At 54.9% G+C, this 20,404-nt stretch overlaps 2 protein-coding genes across 5 annotated transcripts; both read right to left on the bottom strand.

The window, feature by feature from the left end:
- Positions 1–116: 116 nt before the first annotated feature.
- On the bottom strand, positions 117–4,684 carry DHH (desert hedgehog signaling molecule). Its single transcript, XM_079937300.1, has 3 exons — positions 4,101–4,684; positions 1,088–1,349; positions 117–825 (listed from the first exon to the last, which is right to left on the bottom strand). The coding sequence occupies exons 1-3, from the start codon at positions 4,401–4,403 to the stop codon at positions 200–202; spliced, it is 1,191 nt and encodes a 396-aa protein (XP_079793426.1). The 5' UTR covers positions 4,404–4,684; the 3' UTR covers positions 117–199.
- Positions 4,685–5,321: 637 nt separating this feature from the next.
- Positions 5,322–19,233, bottom strand: LMBR1L (limb development membrane protein 1 like). Of its 4 annotated transcripts, none has more exons than XM_079937279.1 (17): positions 18,847–19,233; positions 15,848–15,963; positions 14,520–14,553; positions 13,333–13,472; positions 13,041–13,144; positions 12,265–12,391; positions 11,683–11,751; positions 11,481–11,545; positions 11,062–11,134; positions 10,885–10,968; positions 10,713–10,789; positions 10,071–10,148; positions 9,847–9,920; positions 9,522–9,612; positions 9,372–9,438; positions 7,368–7,529; positions 5,322–7,171 (listed from the first exon to the last, which is right to left on the bottom strand). In XM_079937279.1, the coding sequence occupies exons 1-17, from the start codon at positions 18,930–18,932 to the stop codon at positions 7,104–7,106; spliced, it is 1,515 nt and encodes a 504-aa protein (XP_079793405.1). In that variant the 5' UTR covers positions 18,933–19,233; the 3' UTR covers positions 5,322–7,103. The 4 variants fall into 4 exon arrangements, with proteins under 4 accessions (XP_079793405.1, XP_079793403.1, XP_079793402.1 ...); XM_079937277.1 differs by having other exon boundaries at positions 15,848–15,932; XM_079937276.1 differs by having other exon boundaries at positions 10,885–11,134; positions 15,848–15,932.
- Between the last annotated feature and the right edge of the window lie 1,171 nt (positions 19,234–20,404).

Here is a 20,404-nt window from a genome sequence, read left to right as displayed (position 1 = left end):
CGTCGACGAGTACCCATCATCAACCCCATCTACTTAGGACCCAACCTCTCAGGTAGAGGTTGCCCCTAAACCATCGCGTCCATTTTCTCCCTATCCCTCCCTCCCTCCCAATCAGCATCGTCTGCTGCCCACATCTCCAGATCTCAGCCCGCACACTCCCGTTTAGGCGGATGCCACGAGGTTTCTATGCCTGGAGCGCTCAGTCCAGCAGCTCCTCTGCCAAGCGATAGAGGAACCGAGAGTACCAATGCATGCCAGTTGGCTGGACGGCCCCGCCCGGAAGCAGCGCCCCCAGCGCGTGCAGCAGGCGCAGAGGAGCAAAGGCGCGGTGCGCCCACTGGTGACTCTCCAGAACCGCGTAGCACGAGGCCAGGACATCGTTGACCAGCAGCGTCCCGTGCGCTGTGAGCGGTGCGAACACGCCAACGGCTTCCTCCCGCGCCACTCGGGCCACGCGCGCAGGCCGAAGGGCGTCCCCGCCTGGCGCCAGCACCGAGTCCCCCGCGCGCAGCCGGCGCGCGAACACCGGTGCAAAGTCGCCTGGCTCGGGCGCAGGCCCTCGAGCGGCGAACACCAGGTGCCAGGGAGTGAGCAACAGCTTGCGCGGGGGCCGCTCGGTCTCCACAGCCACGAATGAGGCCCGGCGCTGCAAGTCCCGGTCCAGGAAGAGCAGCACGGGTGTGGGCACCACCCGGCCTGCCGCGTCTGCCGCCAGCACCCAGTCACCGCGGTGCAGTTCCCGCAGCCCCTTCCGCTCGCCGCTCCGCAGGCGCACGGTGGCATTTCCCGGAAAGCAGCCGCCTGCCCTGACCGCCAGTGAGTTATCTGGAGGGGACAAGCAGAGAGAGGATTGCATGGAGACCAGTTCCAGAATGTTAGTACATATTGTCAAAGACGTGGGTCAAGCCCAGCGCAGACCTCACCAGTCCCGGAACAACATGCAAGTTCCCACGGATCTGGTCCTAACCTGGGCAGAAATGGAAGGGGGTTTACAACACTAACGCCCGCCTGGGGTCCCCTAGAGTCCCAACAGGGCTGCGTACCCTCAGTTTCCCGGAGGGACCTCACCACCCACCCCGTACTGTACCGGCTTTGACAGACACGTGGACGTGGTTGCGGGACTCGTAATAGACCCAGTCGAAGCCGGCTTCCACTGCCAGGCGCGCCAGCAACCCATACTTATTGCGGTCGCGGTCGGACGTGGTGATATCCAGGGCACGTCCTTCGTAGTGAAGTGAGTCCTGAGCGTGGTGGCCGTCCTCGTCCCAGCCCTCGGTCACCCGTAGGCGCACTCCGGGCCACATGTTCATCACCGCAATAGCCAGCGCGTTCACCCGCTCTTTACAACGCTGGCGGGGAATAAAGGAGTCAGTCTCCTCAGTACCACTACCACCAGCATGGGGGCTAAAGCGACCTGGGCGGGCGGGTTAATTCTTCTTTGTTTTCCCGACACCCCTCCAGTCCCTCCCAGATTTTGAGTGTCCTGAGGAAGTGAGAATCTGAGTGGGTGTAGTCGCTAATCTATGCTCTCCAGAACATCGTTGGCGAACTGTGGGGTCACCCCTGATATTGAGAGGGAGCGCCCAAACCTAGTTCTTTCCCCCACTTTTCATTTCCGCCCCTCATCCCTAGTTGTTCTGGGACCTCAGTTCAACCTGGGAGAGGGCAAGAGTGGAGAGAGCGGGTGTAAGCTTTGTCAGGGAGGGGTTGAGCAGACCGGCTCCGCGAGAGGAGCCCCTGTTTTGGCCTGGCCCCCGCCCCAAGCCCCGGCTGCCCTCCCTCCGCCTGATTCATCTTTTGTTTCGTTGCCTTCCCTGGCACCGGGCATCGCTTCCTTCCTTCCTTCCTCCTCCTCCTTTCAGCCCCTAGCATTAACCCTTTCGTGGTGCGAGTGCCCCCCCACAGAGGTGCCCAAGCGGAGCCGTACGGGATCTAGGCTGCTGGAAAAAGGGTTGGGGCGGCGGGGGCTGCGCGAAGTACAATGGCCATTCTCCCGGATGACTTAACCGAGCGAGAATCCCGGGCCGAGGCCGGGGACGCGCCGGGAGAAGCGGACTCAGCAGCTCCATCCACAAAGGCGCTTTTCAGCCGCCCCGGCTCAGAGAGAGGAAAGGGCAGAAAGCCGCGCCCCCCATCCCTGCTCCGGCCCGCCGGGTCCCCTCCCCCAGCGCGGCCAGCCCTCCCAGTTCCAGCTCGGGCTCCACCAGCCCTGAGAGCCCCCAATCTCTCCGTCTCTGCTCCGGAGGCAGCGCAGAAAGGCGTGGGAGTAACACCTGAGAATAACGCGAGCAGCCCTTGCGCGGATCTGGGGGGCCCCCTGCAGGGTGGGAGTGGAGAGGAGGAAAAGCAGCAGCGGCTGGAAGCCTGCGCCGGGGGAGTGAGACCACGGTTATCTCGGCCGCTCCAGTCTGGGAGCCGGAGACCTTGGCGCGCACCACAGCACGGACCTCGCGGGAGGAGGCACAGAGAGGACAGCTTCCTTTTCTTCTCCCCGCTCTGACCTCTCCTCGGACTTGGTTTTCTCCTAACTGCCAGAGGGACGTTTCCCCCCTGCCCTTCTTCCGAGTCTTCTACACCTCCGCAGGGTTGGAAAGGAGGGGAGGGGGAAGACAGGAAAAGTGGTAACTCCTTCCAACTTTTTGTCGTTTTGTCCCCTAAGGAGGCCCTGAGGCCTTGACCTGCGGGGGCAGCAGCCCAGTGCAGAGCCAACTCAATGGAGGCCTTTTGCAGCCAGGGTGTGGGAGATAAGCAGGACCGAGGGGGGTTCCCAGGCCTGTCAGAGCCTCTCCTGGGCCTATCCCTTGTTCTGCCCCCTCTGCTGCAGGTGGAAACCAGAGGAAAGGGCCAGGATATTCCATCCCTGGCCAGGAGGGAAGGAGTATCCCCTTCCCAATCTCTGGGGAGGAGGAATGCTTCAGGGCAAGAGCAAGAAGGAATTCTTTCTCCCCTGGACAGGTTTTCCTAACAAAGTAACCTGGAAAACTATGGCAGTTAATCAGAGGAAATCCGTACCCCTCCCTCTCCCCCCACCTCCCCACTCCATACACAATTAGGTGGTGTAATGGAAAGTGTATAGGACTTAGAATCAGGAGTCCTGAATTCTAGTCCCAGGCATGCCACTAATTAGTTTCAAGATTTTGATTAAATCACTTTTCCTCCTGGGGCCCAGCTCTCATGTAAAAATGGGAGGCGGGGGTGGGGGTGGGGTGGGGGGGTGGAAGAATGTGACCTCCAAGTTTCCTTCCAGCTCTGACATTTGAGATCACAGGGCAGAGGTGGGCCTTCACACCTCACCATAGGTTGGTTAGGTTCTGGTCTGCAGCAGATGCTTGATACATGGTAGTTGAATTCATTTTAACCCTTTAATTCCAAGGAAAGTCCCTGAGCTACACTGAGTTTGAGGGACACAGGAACCCTTTGATTCTCAGGTGGGCCCATCTGTTCTTCCCATCAAAGATCACTTTTCACTCCAGGACAGTCGTTTAGACTCTAGAATAGCTTTACCTTGGTTCTGAGATGCCTCCCCCATGCCAAAGACAATTCTTGCCCAGCCCCTCCTCAGGTAGATGGCCTGATGACCTGACCCTTGGTCACCCCTTTCCCAGCCCCTTCAGTCTCTTTAGCCCACAGAGCTTTAACACAATCAGGTCAGGAGCCAGGCTAAGGGTAGAGCTTTCTGTCTGCTGCCTAGCCAGCTCCTGGCCCCCAGCTCACCCCAGCCCTTCCTGCCTGGCTCGGTAGCTGACCCCCGGTCCACGCCTCAGCCATTTCCCGTCTCGCCTGCCGCCATCCTCCTTTCCCCGCCCTCCCTGTCTCTCCCAGCTTCACTCTCACTAGTCCCTTCTCCCCCTCCCCATGCAGCCTCTCCCTGGATCCCTCCTGATCACTCAGTACAGCCAGCAGAGAGGTGTGTGTGTGTGTGTGTGTGTGTTTTGGGGTGGGGGGCGGGTGAGGGGTGAGGAGTGTAGGTAGATCCTTGAGATCAAGGTCCCTATAGATGAACTCCAGCTCACACCATCCCCCGTCCCCTCCGCCAGCTGCCAGAGGAGAGCAGAGAAATTGGCGGTGCCCTCGAGCAGGTGGGGAGAGGCCCTCCTTACCTCGGTCATCAAGCGGTCTGCACCACTGTTCTCCTCATCCTTGAAGATGATGTCGGGGTTGTAGTTAGGCACCAGGTCCCGGAAGCGCTCAGAGCCTCTTGTCACCCTCCCCTCGGCCGGCCCACTGGCGCCCAGGGTCCGCTCGGGCACGCTGGGCACAAATTGCTTGTAGAGCAGCGGCACGAGCTGCTTGCGCACGTAGCGGCGCCGGCCAACCGGCCCCCGGCCCGGCCCGCAGCTCTGGGCCGGCAGCGCCAGAAGTGCCAAGCAGCACAGGGGCACCAGACTGGCCGGCAGCGCCATGGATGCAGCGGACTCGGGCCAAAAGGGAACGTTCTTGTCCTCACCAGCTCGCTCGTCAGTTGGGCATCTCCCCCTGCACCAGAGAGCGCAGCAGGCAGAGCTGCCCCCAGAGTGCCCTAGAGCTCTTGTGGCTCAGCACACCTGGCTGCCGCTAGCTCTGCCTACATACCCCCGGGGGGTCTGGAACCTGCTACTGACCGGCCATCATAGCAGGGAAGGGGGGTCGTGGGTAAGTGCCAATCCTGCCGGGCTCTGCCGTCAGGCTCCGGCTCTGCCAGAACGCCGGGGCTCCGCCTTAAGTGGCCCCTGGCCCCGCCCCCCGCCCTTCTCCCAGGACCGTCCCGCCCCCTACCACCGGGGCGGGGGCTCTAGTCGGCCACCGCTGGTCCACTTCGTTTCCACCCTGGAAACCAGGCAGGCACCTGCCTAGGAAATTCTAACAGCTGTACAGTCCTTGGCTGCCTGGATAAGCATCCCTCTACCTCTAAGCCCATGTGTGGCACCAAACCACCCTGATACTCGAATTGGATCTTTGCTCTCCCCAAGCCTACATGGCAGACCATGTCCCCCCGCTATCATCTAGGAGCTATGGGATCCAATTTCTGCCCAAGGCCAGCCAAGCCCTTTGGGCACACAACCAGAGCCTCCCTTCTGTGGTCCTCCCCCACTTCCATCTCTCCTCCTTAGCAGTAACCAAGACTGGAAGGGCTGGATACCAGGGGACCATTTTCCCAGGTAGCTTTTCAGCCTTCTGCTGGGAGCTTCCCCAGAATCAGGAACAGAGCTTCATACCTATAGTCAGGTTGAGGACTTCAAACTTTTGTCCCCTCTTGTCCTTGCCAAACACCCAACTTGTGGATTGGAAACTGCTGGAGGGCAGTGGGTACTTAAAGTCGTAGTCTCTAACAGTCTGATGATCTCTTCCCTTTACCCTCCATCTAGTCACCTCTTTATCTTTCTCCTTCTCTGCCCCCGCTGGAGCCATTCGGGTCTCATCTCAGAGGCTCTGAGCCTGCAACACTTCACCCATTAATCTACTATCATTTAGAAATCTTTCTCTTGGGCTTCCCTGGTGGCGCAGTGGTTGGGAGTCCACCTGCCGATGCAGGGGACGCGGGTTCGTGCCCCGGTCCGGGAAGATCCCACATGCCGTGGAGCGGCTGGGCCCACGAGCCATGGCCACTGAGCCTGCGCTCCGCAATGGGAGAGGCCACAACAGTGAGAGGCCCGCGTACTGCAAAAAAAAAAAAAAATCTTTCTCTAAGAAGCCTTCCCTGATGTTCTGACACCGGACCTCTATGTTTCCTTGAGAACCAGTGATTAACTGCCATCCACTGTGGTATGGTATTAAAATGTCACCCTTACTACACACAGCAGTTCTTAAGCACAAACTTAAACACAATCTCAGCTGAGCACCTGGCCTATAGTAGGGTGCTCAGCAAGTATTTGTGGCACTACACTTTTTTTTTTTTTTTGGTATTCCATACTCACTCCTCACTCAGCTCTATGGCTAACATTCACAGTAACTGTGTACATTAGAAAAAAGCAGCCCTTCCTCAAGCCACCTGATTGCCATTTGCAAGAAAAGTCATAGTAACTATACATACAGTGACTGTGAGGTGAATGGTGCCTCTAGCAGTTGTGCAATGTACAAGCTACATAACCATGAGCGGAAACTTTGCCTCTACCCCCAACACAGCAGGGGGGCTTGTAGAGTATTCAAGACACTGATAGCCTCGGGAAAGATGGAGTTAGGTTCTTCTCTGAGAATCATAAACCCTTGTCAGGCAGCCACTTCTTTTACTCTACATCCAATAGGCAGGTCAAGGAGGAAAGGGCTTGTGTAGGGGGGAAGGGGATATTATATAGGGGGATGTTATCCCATTCCTACACTGATGCCCACCTACCCCCAATAACCAAGGCACAGAAATAAGGTCTGGGCATAGGGAAAAGTCAGGTGACCAGCCAGCTTTAAGGAAGGCTAAGGGAAGAGGAGCTTCCCACTGCCTAATTGTATGGTCTAACACCAGACCCAAGTCCCCAAAGGTCACTGAGGATGCGGATGGAGGGGAAGGGAAAGGATGGTGGGAAGGACCCCTCTGTTTCTCTCTGCAGACTCAGGACTGGTGGGAGCAAAGCTGTTCAAATAGACACAGAGACAGGCCCTTTAAAAAAACCAAAGCAGACCCTGGGATCAACTTTATTGCTGATGGTTGTGGCCTCTCCTCCCTATGACCCCGTCTCTCCAGTGGTCCATAGCTCCTCCAGGATAGCACAGGGCTTAGGCTCTGCTGGGCCAGAGGCAAGGGAGACAATCTGCCTTCCAAGTCTGCCCCCAGCTCAGTCCCTCCCCTGCGCCCATCCCACCCTATTGCACATCAAATCATGTAAACATGGCTATGGGCATGGCCCGGAACAGCAGTGAGGCAGATTGATGTGTAAACGAATTTGGGACGGGGAGCCAGACCCAGTCACCCAGCCCCACCTCACGCTAGGGCCCACAGTTAAATCTGGAAAAGCTGGGGGGCCCGGTCCCAAACTCTGGCTCAGATGATGCAACAGTGCAGACAGCTCAGCTCCCCTCTGCCACCCACCCTCTCAGATTCCAGGTCCTGAGGTCCACCCACCCCTGGGCACCCCTCCAGGCCTGGGCAGCAGATGGCAGTGTCCAGTTTTCTCCCTCCCACCCCCAGCTGGAGGTCACTGGTGCTGGGTCTTCCTAGATGCCCGGGGGAAACCGGAAACCGGCAATGGCAGTCTGTCCAGCCCTGTGGAAGAGGCAGGGTGGGCAGTCAAAAGCAGGATATAGGTTCAGTCCTCAGGGATAAGACAACCAAGCCACAGAATGGGTGGATGAGATACGCTGCAAAGCAGACAGCATGCCATCTCCCCTGCTTGGGATGACCACTGTTCCAGAGGGCTCCATCCCACAACCCCACCAGCCTCACCGCCACTCCCTCTCACCAAAGGCCCGGATCAGCTCTGCCCGCACAGCTGCGGTGAAGGTTTTCACCAAACAGAGAGTGGTGAGGCCCGCGAAGGCTGCATTGTAGAGGAACACGATGTAGAAATTGCCCAGCCAGTTGAAGCGTCCGAAGTCACCCAGAAGGTCCAAACGAGTGAGCCCTGAAGTACAAAGGCCAGGATGGGAGGTAGGCTCCCCAACCCTTCCCTGGCTCAGAGCCCAGCTTTCTGCTGCCTCCTGGTGGCCACATCTCAACACTGCAACTAATAGGTTGGCTTCTATTCATTCGTTATTCCTATCTCCCAAGCTCTGTCTCAGGGACAGTTCAGGGCTATTGAAGAAAGTGTCAGCAGCTAGGCTTGCTTTAACTTCCCTTCCAGAGTCTGGCATCTTCTCCTCCCATGGGGGGTGCCCTCTGGCTCCAGGAGTCCTGAGGAGCATCCTGGGCCTGCTACTTGTTCCTGGGCCAGGAGCCTACAAGCCAAATGTTCTTTTTAGTAGACAGAGCAGTGTGGAGGCTAAGAGCTCTGACTCTGGTCATGGCTGCTTTGGTTCATATCCGAACCCCGCCCTATCTAACTGTGTGATCTGGGGCAAATTCATTAAATATCTGTGCCTCCGTTTCTTCAACTATAGAGAAAATAATGGGACTGTGAGAATTAAATGAGACAACACACATAAAGCACTATATGTGCCAGGCACTATTCCAACACTTACCAAGCCCCTAACAATAATAATATAATCATCATAAATTAAAATTCTGGAGGGCTTCTCTGGTGGCGCAGTGGTTGAGAGTCCGCCTGCCGATGCAGGGGACATGGGTTCGTGCCCCGGTCCGGGAAGATCCCACATGCCGCAGAGCGGCTGCGCCCGTGAGCCACGGCTGCTGAGCCTGCACGTCCGGAGCCTGTTGCTCCACGGCGGGAGAGGCCACAAAAGTGAGAGGCCCGCGTACCGCAAAAAAAAAAAAAAAAATTCTGGAGCCCCGGCCCCCCCCCCCCACTTAAAAAATATTCCTACCAGCATCCAACCTTAAAGGAACTAACTGGTGGACCCACAGGCCAAGTTTCCTAAATCGCCATGGCATAAGTACAAATGGTAGAGTAGAGAGAATATGAACTTAAGAATCAAATAGAACTGACGTAAATACTAAATCATGTACAGTATATAGATGACGATGGTGGGGAGGTGGGGAACCTATGCAACTCCCCTACTACCTTGGGTGAAGCAGTTACAGTTTTGAACATTTTTACCAGGTAATGCTAGATCATAGCTAAAGATGGGAGAAGAACTGAGCATGCTATTTCATGCCCAGCGTGTAGAAAAAGCACTGACACTGGACTGGGGTTCAGGAGACAGAGGTTCTAGCCTGGCTTGGCCTTGCTTCAAACAAGCTGTATAACTCTGGGTAAATCAGTTAGCTTTTCTGTTTCTCTTTTTTTTTTTTTTTTTTTTTTGGCCACGCAGCGCGGCAAGCCAGGATCTTATTTCCCCAACCAGGGATGGAACCCGCGCACCCTGGAGTGTAAGTACGGAGTCTTAACCGCTGGACCACCGGTAAAGTCCCTGTTTTTCGTCTTTTAAATGAGAATGTTGGGCCTTCCCTGGTGGTCCAGTGGTTAAGACTCCGTGCTTCCACTGCAGGGGGCAAGGGTTGATCCCTCATGCCGCAGAAAAAGAAAGAACTGTTTATCAGATGATCCACCACAAAAGAAGATTTGGGGGAAAGTGGTGCTTCTCCACCAAAAAAAAAAAATGGAAGTAAGTAGGGGAGGCTGTGGGATGGATGTAGCAAATGGAAAAAGTATGAGCTTTGAAGCAACACTACTCTGAAGCTCAGCATAGCATTTTATAGAGCCTCTGTTTCTCCATCTGTAAAATGGAGATAATCCCTCCTCATAGGTTTGTTGTGGGAATTAGAGAGAGCATGAATATAATGTGTCTGCTTAGTACCAGTAGGTACTCAAAAAAAGCCAATTCTCTTACCTCCTTTTGCTACTTACCCAGGGTTCGAGAGAAGACAGGAAGTGCTGAGCTTAGGACCAGGAGACAGACACAGTTCCCAATTATCTGGGTGGGATTAAGGAAAGGGCAGGTCAGGGTAGCAGAGCTGCCAGCACCTAGTGCCCAGGCACGCCCCCCAGGCCAGCTACCTGCGTCATGGCTGTGTCATGCCACCTGGGCCGCAGTCCCCAGAAGAGTGGAGAGCTGTAGAATCCCACGACCGAGGAAACCATCAGGTAACTGTCACTGGGTTAGGGAAGAACTGGTCTGCTCCCAAGGATTAATGCCTCATCTCAAAGGGAACAGACCTCTCTCCCCCAGCGCTCCTTTCAAATCAAGTCTTTTCCTTCTTTCTGAACCCTGGGTTGGCCAAGTCTTGCCCCCTTCCCTATCACTCCCACTGTAGCTCTGCCCAGCAACCCAGAGGAGACAGGTTTGGTGAAGAGAGGCAATGGTGGGTTTCCAGAAAGATACAAGATGAGTACGACCTGAACGACGGCACCAAAGGAGCCCAGCTTGGAGAAGGAGACCTGGCCCAGGGAGGCACCCTGAGAGATGGAGCAGTGTCACTGTGCAGCACGCCCCACCATCATCAATGCCACCCGCACCCAGCCTACCCTCTGGCCTCAGCTTCTGCCCCCTCACCCAGCCTTTCTTAGGCCCTCCCCAAAAGATACGGTGGGAGGGCAGCCCAGTACCTGCATGCCCCGGGGCATGGCAGCCTCATCGATGAGCAGCTCCAGGATGTGGATGGCCACAATGAGCACAGACAGACCCTGTGTGAGGCAAGGTCATGGACTCCCATCCCTGTCCCAGCCCACAGTTGTATCCAGAGTTGAATGTTAAGAGCAGACACTCTGGTCCAACATTTTCAGTTTCCAGTTAGCTGTGTGGGACCTCCTGAAGGCTGATGCTAGCAAGAGAGCACCTTTGAGGGTATTATAAGATGCACCCTCTCCAGATGGGAAGGATTGCAAAAAGGCCAAATAGAAAAATATACCTCTTCCTCCAGACAAATAAGACTTATTCCCAAGTCCAGGATGTAGCAAATGGGGGGATGGACTGGATTTCGACCCTTATTTTCACCCCAGAGCAAACCTGCATAACTGCTTAGGCCCTGCGTGGCCTTGGGCAAACTCCTTAACTTCTCAGTTTCGTCATCTACAAAATGGGGACTGATGTGCTCAGCACAAGGCGGGACACAAAGTAGATACTCGCTGAGAGGCAACTACTATTATTGATGATAACCAGGTCCTTGCATCTCCTCCCTGCTCCCTGAGAAGGTCTAAGGTACTCATGGGCCTACTACCTCCCACCCCCACCAAGGCTGGTATCCGTACCGTCAGTACCAGCAAGCACAGCATGGCCAGTGGGTAGCCCAGGTTCCGCTGCCAGGCTGAAGCCTTCCGCCGCTTCTCTGTGCAGGGATGGGAAGCAGTTAGCAAGGGCCTAGAATGAGGCTCTCTTCTCCTTGGGGAAAGCAGGCATCCCAGTGCCTACCAACCCACATACCCAGCAGGACCCTCTGTGTCTGCAGAGCCAGGACCCGTCTGTGCAGCAGTTCCATGTCCAAGGGCAGCCAGCAGGAAGTGGGATCTGAGGGCAGAGAAGATGGTGCTGTCCCCGAGTCCTGCACAGGCCCTGCCCAAGCCACGCTCACCATCCCAACTGGGAAGAGCTGCGTCTCACTGCAAATCCTGCGGGTCAAAGCTGCCTCCTCAAAGGCTGAGCAGTGCAGCTGCTCCTCCAGGTCCTCCAGCAGCTGTGGGCGGGGGAAAGGGAGGGATGGGCTGTCAGAGGCTCCCTGATCCCAAAGGCCCCAGGAGAAGCCTGCTCATCTCAGGCCTCCTTTGTCCTATTCCTTCCCCCTCCCTCATTCACCGCCCTGCGGCCAGGCACTTTATGCAGTCCCTCCCAGCTGCCATGTCTTCTGCTTTGTATGCCTGGTGACCAGCTCCAGGTGATGAGGGTCAAGGATACAGGAGCCAGCAAAGGCTGTGGCCCTCTGCAAGGTGTGCACTGCACAACTGTAGGGTTGCTTCATTGTTTGGCTCCACCTTTGCAGGAAGCCCGCCCTGCAGGATCAAAGGACAAGGGGCACTACATACCCGGGGCTTGACCAGCAGCTTCCCAGTGACCGAGAACATGCGGGCGAGACCTAGCGGAGTACACACTGTGGGGACAGGAGCCAGTCACCTACCAGACCCTTCTCTCTACCGCTTCCCCTACCCACCCTTCCATTCCGTCCTCCACCCTGGTTGCGCTGGCCTGAGGACCTTACCCATTCCCTCTCAGGTCCTGAACACTCACCCAGGAGCAGCAGGACCCCGAGGAAGGAGATGCAGGAGTAGAGGTAGGGGAGGTAGTACTCCCAGAAGTCTAAGGGTAAAAAAAAGTACGTCAGCCCATCTCTCTCCTCCTGCTTACTGGGGGATGACAGGCCTCAGAGTCTAGGCAAAGGCACAAGACAAAAGCCTATAGGGGTTAGGAAAGTAATGTAAATGAGGAAAGCTGGCCAGAAGAAGGAGCGACAGAGACTATATAGCAAACTGGAGATCCTATCTAAAGGGCACAACCACTATTTGGCCCAAGTCACTGGGGCCTAGTGTGGCCAGATCCTCAACCTTGTCAAGCAAAGCCAGAAACCTGGATATTAATGTGAAATCTCCCCGTTTCAACGGACTCACATTTTTTTAAATCATTGTATGGGCCCAATGGAACACTTCTACAGGTTGGATTTGGCCTGAAATCCATCTGTCTGAAACTTCAGTCTAAGGGGGAAGGTTCCCAACTGCTCCACTTTAGAGGGATACAGTTGGTCCGGGCAAGGGAACATCGGCCAGCTGAAGAGTCAGCCGGCCTGGAGGGTGGGGAGGAAGCTGGCCTTCTCACCATACAGGGACTCCGTGCTGGCCTTACTGTTGTCCACAATGGCTGACGCCACCCACACCATTCCCAGCACCAGCAGAGTGAGGAACATCAGCATCACCACCGTCTCGTAGACCCGGGCCAGGACACCCTACAGGAGGAGGCAGTAGGTGGGGTGCGGGCAGTGTGGGGAAGGAAGGAGACGGCAGAGATGGCAGCTTGGCTGGGGACCCGAGAGGACCGGATTCAGGAGGCAGCGGAGGGCGTTTCCCGCTTACTCTGCTAAGTCACTCTGTCCTCCTGCCCCACAGTCCGGGATCATTCCCTCTACTGGATATCCTTCATTTGCAATCCCCCTCCCCAGATCCCTTCTCCATCCCTGTCTTGCCCTGGGAGGCTGACCCCGAGGTCTGTGTCACATAAGCTCTTTGCCCTCTGGTTTCCTGTTCACCTTGCCCAATGGGAAGGGCTGGCAGGAGAGTGGAAGGTAGGAAGAGAAAGAGTCCAGGGTAATTTTTTGTGTTTCCTCCCACCTTGGGCACCTTGGACACTAGCTCCTCTCCTGGGTGGCCACACCTCCCCAGTTTCCACTATCAGTGGCTTCCAGAAATTATTTCTTCCTTTGGCTCCCACAGGCTTAGGGGTGGTCATGACCTCCTGTTGTCACTAGCGCCTCAAGCTCCTTAGTGCTGATTAAACCTCTGCAAATAGTTTCTTCATTAAAATCTCTTCAGTTGAACCATCTCAGTGGAATCCTGTCTCCTGTCTGCACAGATTGATTGATACATTCCCCCACTCACCTTTCTGGAGCCAGCGAAGCCCTCAGACTCAGTGAAGAAATATGCAAAGGGCATGAGGAAGATGAGGGACAAGTTGGAGAAGAGGAAAACGAGGTTCCAGAGGCCTAGAGCAAAAAAGGAGAAGCAGAGATGGTCATTAAGGGGGGACCCCCAACCCACTGGGGACTGACCATGTGGCAGGGAAGGCGGGAGGGATGGGGTGCTCTATGACTGATTAGCCCAGGCTGTCTGTGTCTGCCCTACCCTATCTGCTCTCCATCCCCACCCTCAGCTGCAACCAGGATCGATGTACCATGGATGAGGGAGCCGTTGAGCCACTGGATGTAGTAGTTCCGAGGCAGTGAGAGCAGCACCTCGTTGCTGATGATGGAGAAGGGCAGGAGCAGGACAGCACCCAGGGCGACTGCCAGGGTGAAGGTGCACAGCTCGAGCCTGGGCAGAGAAGGGGAAGTGCCTCTGATTAGCTCAGACACTCACTTCCCTGGGCCCAAGAAGCCCCATTCGTCCCCACAGGCACTTGTGACTTCTAGAACCAGCTGTAGCAGTGACAGACCTAGGGGAAGAGCTGTCTAGCTGGGGCTCTACCCATTGCCTCCCCACCGTAGCCCTTACCTCCAGGAAAGCCTTGGCATGTGGGATGGGAACAGCTCAGGCATTTATGGGAAACTGGTTGCCTGCCATATCACTTGCCCAGACTGTCCCCAGGAATGAGGTCCTCCCGCACTTGCCTATAGGGTGTGCCGGGCATGATGCCAAGCTAAAGTGCCTGACTTCTCTGCTCAGCTCAGGGAAGTGGATTTCTGAGCTTGCCTTCTTCAGCCTGGACAGAGCAGGGTCACTCCATATGGCTATGCCCTATGGGAAGGTACTAAGGCAAAGCAGGGACAAGGGGAGTTGAAACCCAGCTTCATAGCCAAGGCCTGTGCCCTGGGCTGCATCAGCTGAAAAGAAGGGACAATTATCTAGTTGGTCCATGGGAGGTGAGAGAGGGGGGTTGCCTTTTAATCTGTTGCCTGTTGAATCAGAGGGGTCATCTCTATATTTTTCTCTTTAGGTGCTAGTGAATAATAACTGCCTAGAGTAAGGGCCATCCTCTCAGAAATAAGCATGCCCCGCCTTTGGGGGTTCCACCTTCCCCATCCCCTGCCGTTTCCATCAGTCTGTATCCCCACCCCACACCCTCTCCAGTGGCTGCTGGGAGGTGACGCCAAGCTGGAGCCACTTCTGGTGACTTAGGCCCGCAGAAGAGGCTTCAGAGTTCCTGGCCAAGAGGCTGCTTGAAGCTCCCGGCCCAACCTGGGAGACAGGAACAGCAGCTTTTCCAAGCATCCCTAGGATAGCGTAAAGCCAGAAGAAGCCAGAAATGGGGCAGAAGCAGAAACTCTCTCTTCTGACACCTTACTCTCCCCCAGCTCCAGGGGCCTCAGATCCCAGCTTCTAAAGGCTACTAGTGCCAGGTACTGAGGCAATGACACTTACGCAATCTTGTTGACTGTAGCATCTTCATCATCCGCTACAAAAGATAGAGGCATGGGGAAGAGGCAGGCCATCAGTGTGCAGCTCTGGGAGCCATCTGTGTTGCAGTGTGCTCTCCTGCTCCCTCCTGTCTCCTGAAAGAAGGGCCTGGGCCCACTGAGGCAGAGCTGGGCAGGAGGCCCTGGGAGAGCTCACACTATGAACCCCACAACCTATTCTCTGGCCAGGGTGGCAGCTAAAAAATCAGTGGTCCCAGGGGCTTCCCTGGTGGCGCAGTGGTTGAGAGTCTGCCTGCCGATGCAGGGGACACAGGTTCATGCCCTGGTCCGGGAAGATCCCACATGCCGTGGAGCAGCTGGGCCCGTGAGCCATGGCCACTGAGCCTGCACATCTGGAGCCTGTGCTCCGCAACGGGAGAGGCCACAACAGTGAGAGGCCCGCGTACCGCAAAAAAAAAAAAAAAAAAAATCAGTGGTCCCAGGTGGAGAGAGTATGGACCAGAAATTCCCCCACTTCCCTCCTTCCCCAGCTCTCCTCCATCATAGGTTCCTCTTTGTAAGCTGCAAATACAATGAATGACTGGTCTGTGAGGTTGGTTACATCAGTGGCTAGGTATAGCAAAGGGAAATGGCGGGGGCGCAGGGCGGGGAGGGAGAATCATGGAGAAAGTCCCCAGGGAAATCACACTGAGGACTAGCTGCCTTCTTGTCTGAGGGTGCATAAAGCCGTCTGGAGGGGAGGAAAGCTTCAGGCCAGGACAGGAAGATCTGGACAGGCTGGAGCTAGGAACTGTGGTAAGTGTGTCCCTCCCCTTAACCACACAATGCCTACAGAAAGCTTTAATCTGAACTCTCTACCAAGAGAAAGGTCACCATCACCGGGTCCTGGGGTCCCAGTGGTCAGGGAGGTCTCTGAGCACTAGGAGCACTAGGAGAGGAGATGACAGAGCTTGTGCCCATGATAACATTCACCCTGCAGCTGCCTGCTTTAGGTTCACAGAGAGCTTTCACATTAGCCATCATATCTGCTCTACACAATGACAGTGGACTGGGTAGAGACTGTTAGGCTCATTTTGTAGAGGATGCAACTGAGGGTCACAAGAGTTGCATTACTTGCCCTGTGGCTCTGTTAGTTGAGGGACTTCCATCTAGACTTTCCACTCTACCACCTTGTCTCTGCCTGTGGAGGGAGGGAGGCAGAAGAGGCAGAGGCTCCAGAACGGCCACCCCTCCTTTCCCAGCAGGCACCATAGGCTGCTTCCCCTGAGGCTGGTGCCATGGCAACGGGAACACTGGCAGAGGGCAGGCAGAAGGGAGGGAAGTCACAGGTACCTGTGGTGAACTCAGCAGGCTTCTTGAAGCGGGTCAGGGCGATGTGGCAGAGGATGTAGAGTGTCGCAAACAGAAGTGTTGAGATCTGTGGCAGAGAGTGAGCGAGATGAGAAGCTCTAAGCCCCACACATTTCACAGCCCCAATGGCCTCTCTTAATTCCACAGGGACACTTTCCCAAAACTAGGCTCCATACTTCCAGGGGTTCCATCTTTCTCCCCAGTACTTCCTTCTAGTCAAGGCCTCAGGGGCCTACAAGAAGCATCAGACAGGGGCTGTCCCATGCACTTGGGAAAACAGTACCATGCCCAGCTCTACAAGGGTTTTTTCCCAGGAAAAAAATAGTTCCAACTGAACCCTGGTTGGTAAATTGTCAGAGAAGACGCCTAGAGATGCACATACCCGCACACCTGAAACAGGCCACAGAACCAGAGGGAATTTACTCCTAGCACATTATTGGAAAAGGAAGCAGGTTTGAGGGGAAGAAGGGGATGTCTGCATTGTCCTGGTGCTGCACCCCCCTCTTCCTCCACTCCCACCTTGATCCAAGCTCTAGGAGAAAATAAGTAGGAATCATGTTCCTAGACCAACTCAGAGCTTCCACTCTGTTTATTCAGGGGCCCTGAAAGATCAGGTCTGCTCTGGGCCAAACTAGAGCCTCTTTGAGGCCCTGTCCTTAATAGTAGGCTTTAATTGGGGCCCCACATCTATAAAGTTTCTAGAGCTGGCATCAGTCCCTTTAAAAGCTATCAATCCCTGGTCCCTACCTAAGGTGATTTGCAACTGCAGGGTAGGCCTCAAAGGGTCTGTCCCATGCCCCTGGGGGACTACTCCTCCAATGGACAGTTATGGCAGGACTTGGCCAGGTTATTCTACACATGCATGCATCCCTACTCTACCGCAAGTAAGCTGCTATTGCCCAGGGAAGGAGCCACTAGACAGCTTGGCTCCACAACCAGGGCCAGAGAATCTTGAGATGTTATTGCGTTTGAAGTAGGCAGGATCAGGGACTTCCCTGGTGGCGCAGTGGTTAAGAATCCGCCTGCCAATGCAGGAGACACGAGTTTGAGCCCTGCTCCAGGAAGAGCCCACGTGCCACGGAGCACCTAAGCCCGTGCACCACAACTACTGAGCCTGCGCTCTAGAGTCTGAGAGCCACAACTACTGAGCCCACCTGCCATAGCTACTGAAGCCCGCACATCTAGAGCCCATGCTCCGAAACAAGAGAAGCTGCTGCAATGAGAAGCCCATGCACTGCAACAAAGAGTAGCCCCCCACTCGCCGCAACTAGAGAAAGCCCGCACGCAGCAACGAAGACCCAACGGAGCCAAAAATAAATAAATTTAAAAAAAGAAGGCAGAATCAGTCTCATAGGTGCTCCAGTCCCCAAGAGGAGCTGACCCTACAGGGAATCTGCATACAGCTCTCTATGCAAAGAGAGAAGTCATAGACCCCAGGAGAACCAAGGGTCCAGGACAAAACTGTAGCTTTTAATATCAGGGAAGTAGGGTAGAATGAGCCACTCAGATTGTAACTGCAAGATTTTTACTGCCTAGTGCTCTGCCCTGGGCTTGCTTAATAAGCAGGAAGGTGGGAGGGCTCAAAAGGTCAGACTGGAGTTCCACGCAGTTCCATGCAGTTCCAGCAGAGGCTAGGTCATTTTCTAGAGCAGGGGATTGGAGCCAGGTGGGGGAGGTACTAGAAGCCTTCAGGCTGCCCTTGGCCAGCACTGATGTCCTCAGCTAATGGGACTAAAGGATGGGGGAGACATCCAGGAGGCTGCTTCTCTGTCCAAGGTCTCATCCCTCCCTGTTCTCTAGGAATGTGGGTCTCTGGCTCTACACTGTCTCAAGGCCTGGGTGTGCCTCCACGATATGCCCAACCCTGTCATGTGGAACTATCCACTAAGAAACACACAAGGAAAGCTTCCTGAAAGCAGATCTGGAGCTCTACACATGGACAGATCTACTCCCTACTTCTCAGTCCTCACAGATAAGGGCAGACCTAGTTATGCCATGGCTCACTTTAGCCCTCCTCCAATCTGAGGCTGCCCAGGGCAGACTAGGGCCAAGTCTGAGAAAAATGAAGGATGACCCCATCAGTGGGTTCTCCACTCACTAACTTCTATTCTTCTAAACCCTTCCCTTTCCCTTTAGTATTTGTGGGTGAGGGCTACCCAGGGGAGCTCCAAGGGAGGAGACAGAGAAGAAAGGAGAGAGATGAGAGTTCAGAGCCGGCCTGAGAAAGATGCGATCCCCTAAACTCCACTGGGTGTCCCTGGCCCAGAAGTGAGGAGTCCCTTGCTGTGTGGCAGTTTCAGCTGTTACTCTAGGTGGCAGTGAGGCAGTAAGGAAAGCAGCCAGGTGCCCTCTGTAGCACCGGGGGAAACCACTCACAGGAAATCCCTGAATGGCTGGGAAGCTAGGAAACTCGGCTTGCAGGATTTCTAACAAACACCAATAAGGGGGAGGAAAAGAAGGGGAAACTTTAGTTGTTCCCCATCTCTAGACAGTAGAATCCACCTCAGCAAGAGTACTTTCTTCTAAAGAGGGAAACCCACCAAAGTCCACTGTTCGTCTCCCCTTCGTCAAACATTATTTGGGTTTGAGGGGTAAGTGCAAATAAGCCTCCCCCCAGCCAAACCCATCCCTCTCCAACCATCTGACTAAAACCGGCAGGCTCACCAGGCTCCCAGACACACGAAGACCTGCACTCCGAACATGGGCGGGGTTGGGGGACAGGAGGGGGGAGGGGCGTGTCGAGTGGGAGGAACGGAAACCGATCGGCTTTGTTTATCGCGCAGCTACCCAGCTGACCCGACCTAGGGATTCGCCAGCCCGAGCACTGGTCGGACCAGGGCCCTTCGTCGTTAGCCCCTGGACCAAGCATTGTCTGCCGGCACTCTGAGCCCAGGTGGTCTCACTCCGACCCGGACTCTCCCTCTCCCGCGACTCCCGTTCCCCACTTGGTCCTACCCTTCCTGCCCGGGTCCCGCACTCACAATGCACTCGCGGACCTTCTCGTGGAATAGCTGCTCTCGCACGGATAGCACTTCGTAGTCAGCTGCTTCCATACTCTGCTCAGCATGACTGGGGCGGGGGTGTCTCCGGGCCCGGGGAGGACCAGCGGGGATGAAACCGCCGCCGCCAAGCACCCGGACCCAGCGAAGGAGCCGTTTCTTGCAGCCTGTGACGAAGACTCGGGGTAATCTGGGGCTCAGGTTCTGTCGTCTGGACGCCCTTCCCTTAAAGGGGCAGGCACCCGCGGGCCTCGTTTTAAAGGGCCCCAGCCCCCCGCTGCTCCCTCCCCTTTAAGGTCAGTCTTCCGTAGAGTTTCAACGCAGACACCAGCCGATAGGCACGCTAAGAGGAAGCGCAAGTCCCGGTTCTATTTTACAAGAGGCAGAGCGAACACAAAACGGATGGGCGGGATCATTCCAGGGAGCGGAACTCATTGGTTCCTACTGAGCTGCCGCTCTTCGCTAGAGGAACGCTGATAGGCTCGCCCCGTGGAAGGCGGGATCTTTGGGGCTTACCGGTGCTCGTTCTAAAACCAAGCAACTGTCTTTTTCACCTCCCGTAGTTGATGAGCAACGAGTGTGACCTTGCTTAAATAAGCCATTTGGATCAGGCCATCCAGGTGGAATGTGAGAGCACCATAGGGTTCTGAAAGGTACGGCTGCTCAGTAACAAAAGGCCCGCAGTAGCATTTTCTTTTTTTTTTAATTTATTTTTTTATACAGCAGGTTCTTATTAGTTATCTATTTTATACATATTAGTGTATATATGTCAATCCCAATCTCCCAATTCATACCACCAGCACCACCACCATCCCCTCCCGCTTTCCCCCCTTGGTGTCCATACGTTTGTTCTCTACATCTGTGTCTTTATTTTTGCCCTGAAAACAGGTTCATCTGTACCATTTTTCTAGGTTCCACATATATGCGTTAATACAGGATATTTGTTTTTCTCTTTCTGACTTACTTCACTCTGTATGACAGTCTCTAGATCCATCCACGTCTCTACAAATGACCCAATTTCGTTCCTTTTTATGGCTGAGTAATATTCCATTGCGTAGTAGCATTTTCTGAAAGTGTTTATTGTGGGGTGAGGAACCCACTGCCGCCAAGTTTTCACTCAGTCACTTTTGTGGGAGCCCTAGTGTGTGCTAGAACAAATACCAAAGAAAAGTGGATAAGAAACTACAGAAATATCCATCTGAAACTTTGTGAGGAAATGCCCACAGGGGATCATGGGCTGAGTCAAACATTAGCTGACCACCTACTATGTGCCACTCACTTTATAGATTTTATCTCATTTTACCCAGGGGAAGGTATGATTAGCATTTTAGAGATTAGAAAATGGTGAGATATTGTCACAAGGGATGCAAGTTACCTTCCTATGACCTTGATACATGTACTGTTTGGGAAGTCCCACCTTCATGGAGTTAAACCCTTCCTCTAAAATGGAGGGAGTAGTACAGGGAAACTTAAAAGAAGGGATGAGTTTTGCAAAACCCCCCACTGAAGAATAAGAGCGCAATTCTAAAGGACTAGACTG

This window comes from Stenella coeruleoalba, assembly GCF_951394435.1.
Source record: "Stenella coeruleoalba genome assembly, chromosome: 11".
NCBI classification, from domain to species: domain Eukaryota; kingdom Metazoa; phylum Chordata; class Mammalia; order Artiodactyla; family Delphinidae; genus Stenella; species Stenella coeruleoalba.
The sequence above is the reverse complement of the archived record's forward strand: the minus strand, read 5'-3'. Positions and strand labels throughout refer to the sequence as shown.

Bases quoted from the DNA above. Each gene is read 5' to 3' on its own strand.
- LMBR1L (XM_079937276.1), bottom strand. From the start codon at position 18,918: ATGGAAGCAGCTGACTACGAAGTGCTATCCGTGCGAGAGCAGCTATTC. The intron at 13,145-13,332 runs GTACATCGATCC...TTTTTGCTCTAG, and splicing joins CAACGGCTCCCTCATCCATG to GCCTCTGGAACCTCGTTTTC. The intron at 9,613-9,846 runs GTATCTTTCTGG...ACCCAGTGACAG, and splicing joins GTTCAGGTCGTACTCATCTT to TTACCTGATGGTTTCCTCGG.
- DHH (XM_079937300.1), bottom strand. From the start codon at position 4,403: ATGGCGCTGCCGGCCAGTCTGGTGCCCCTGTGCTGCTTGGCACTTCTG. The intron at 1,350-4,100 runs GTAAGGAGGGCC...ATTCCCCGCCAG, and splicing joins CAGACCGCTTGATGACCGAG to CGTTGTAAAGAGCGGGTGAA. The intron at 826-1,087 runs GTACAGTACGGG...TGTCCCCTCCAG, and splicing joins CCACGTGTCTGTCAAAGCCG to ATAACTCACTGGCGGTCAGG.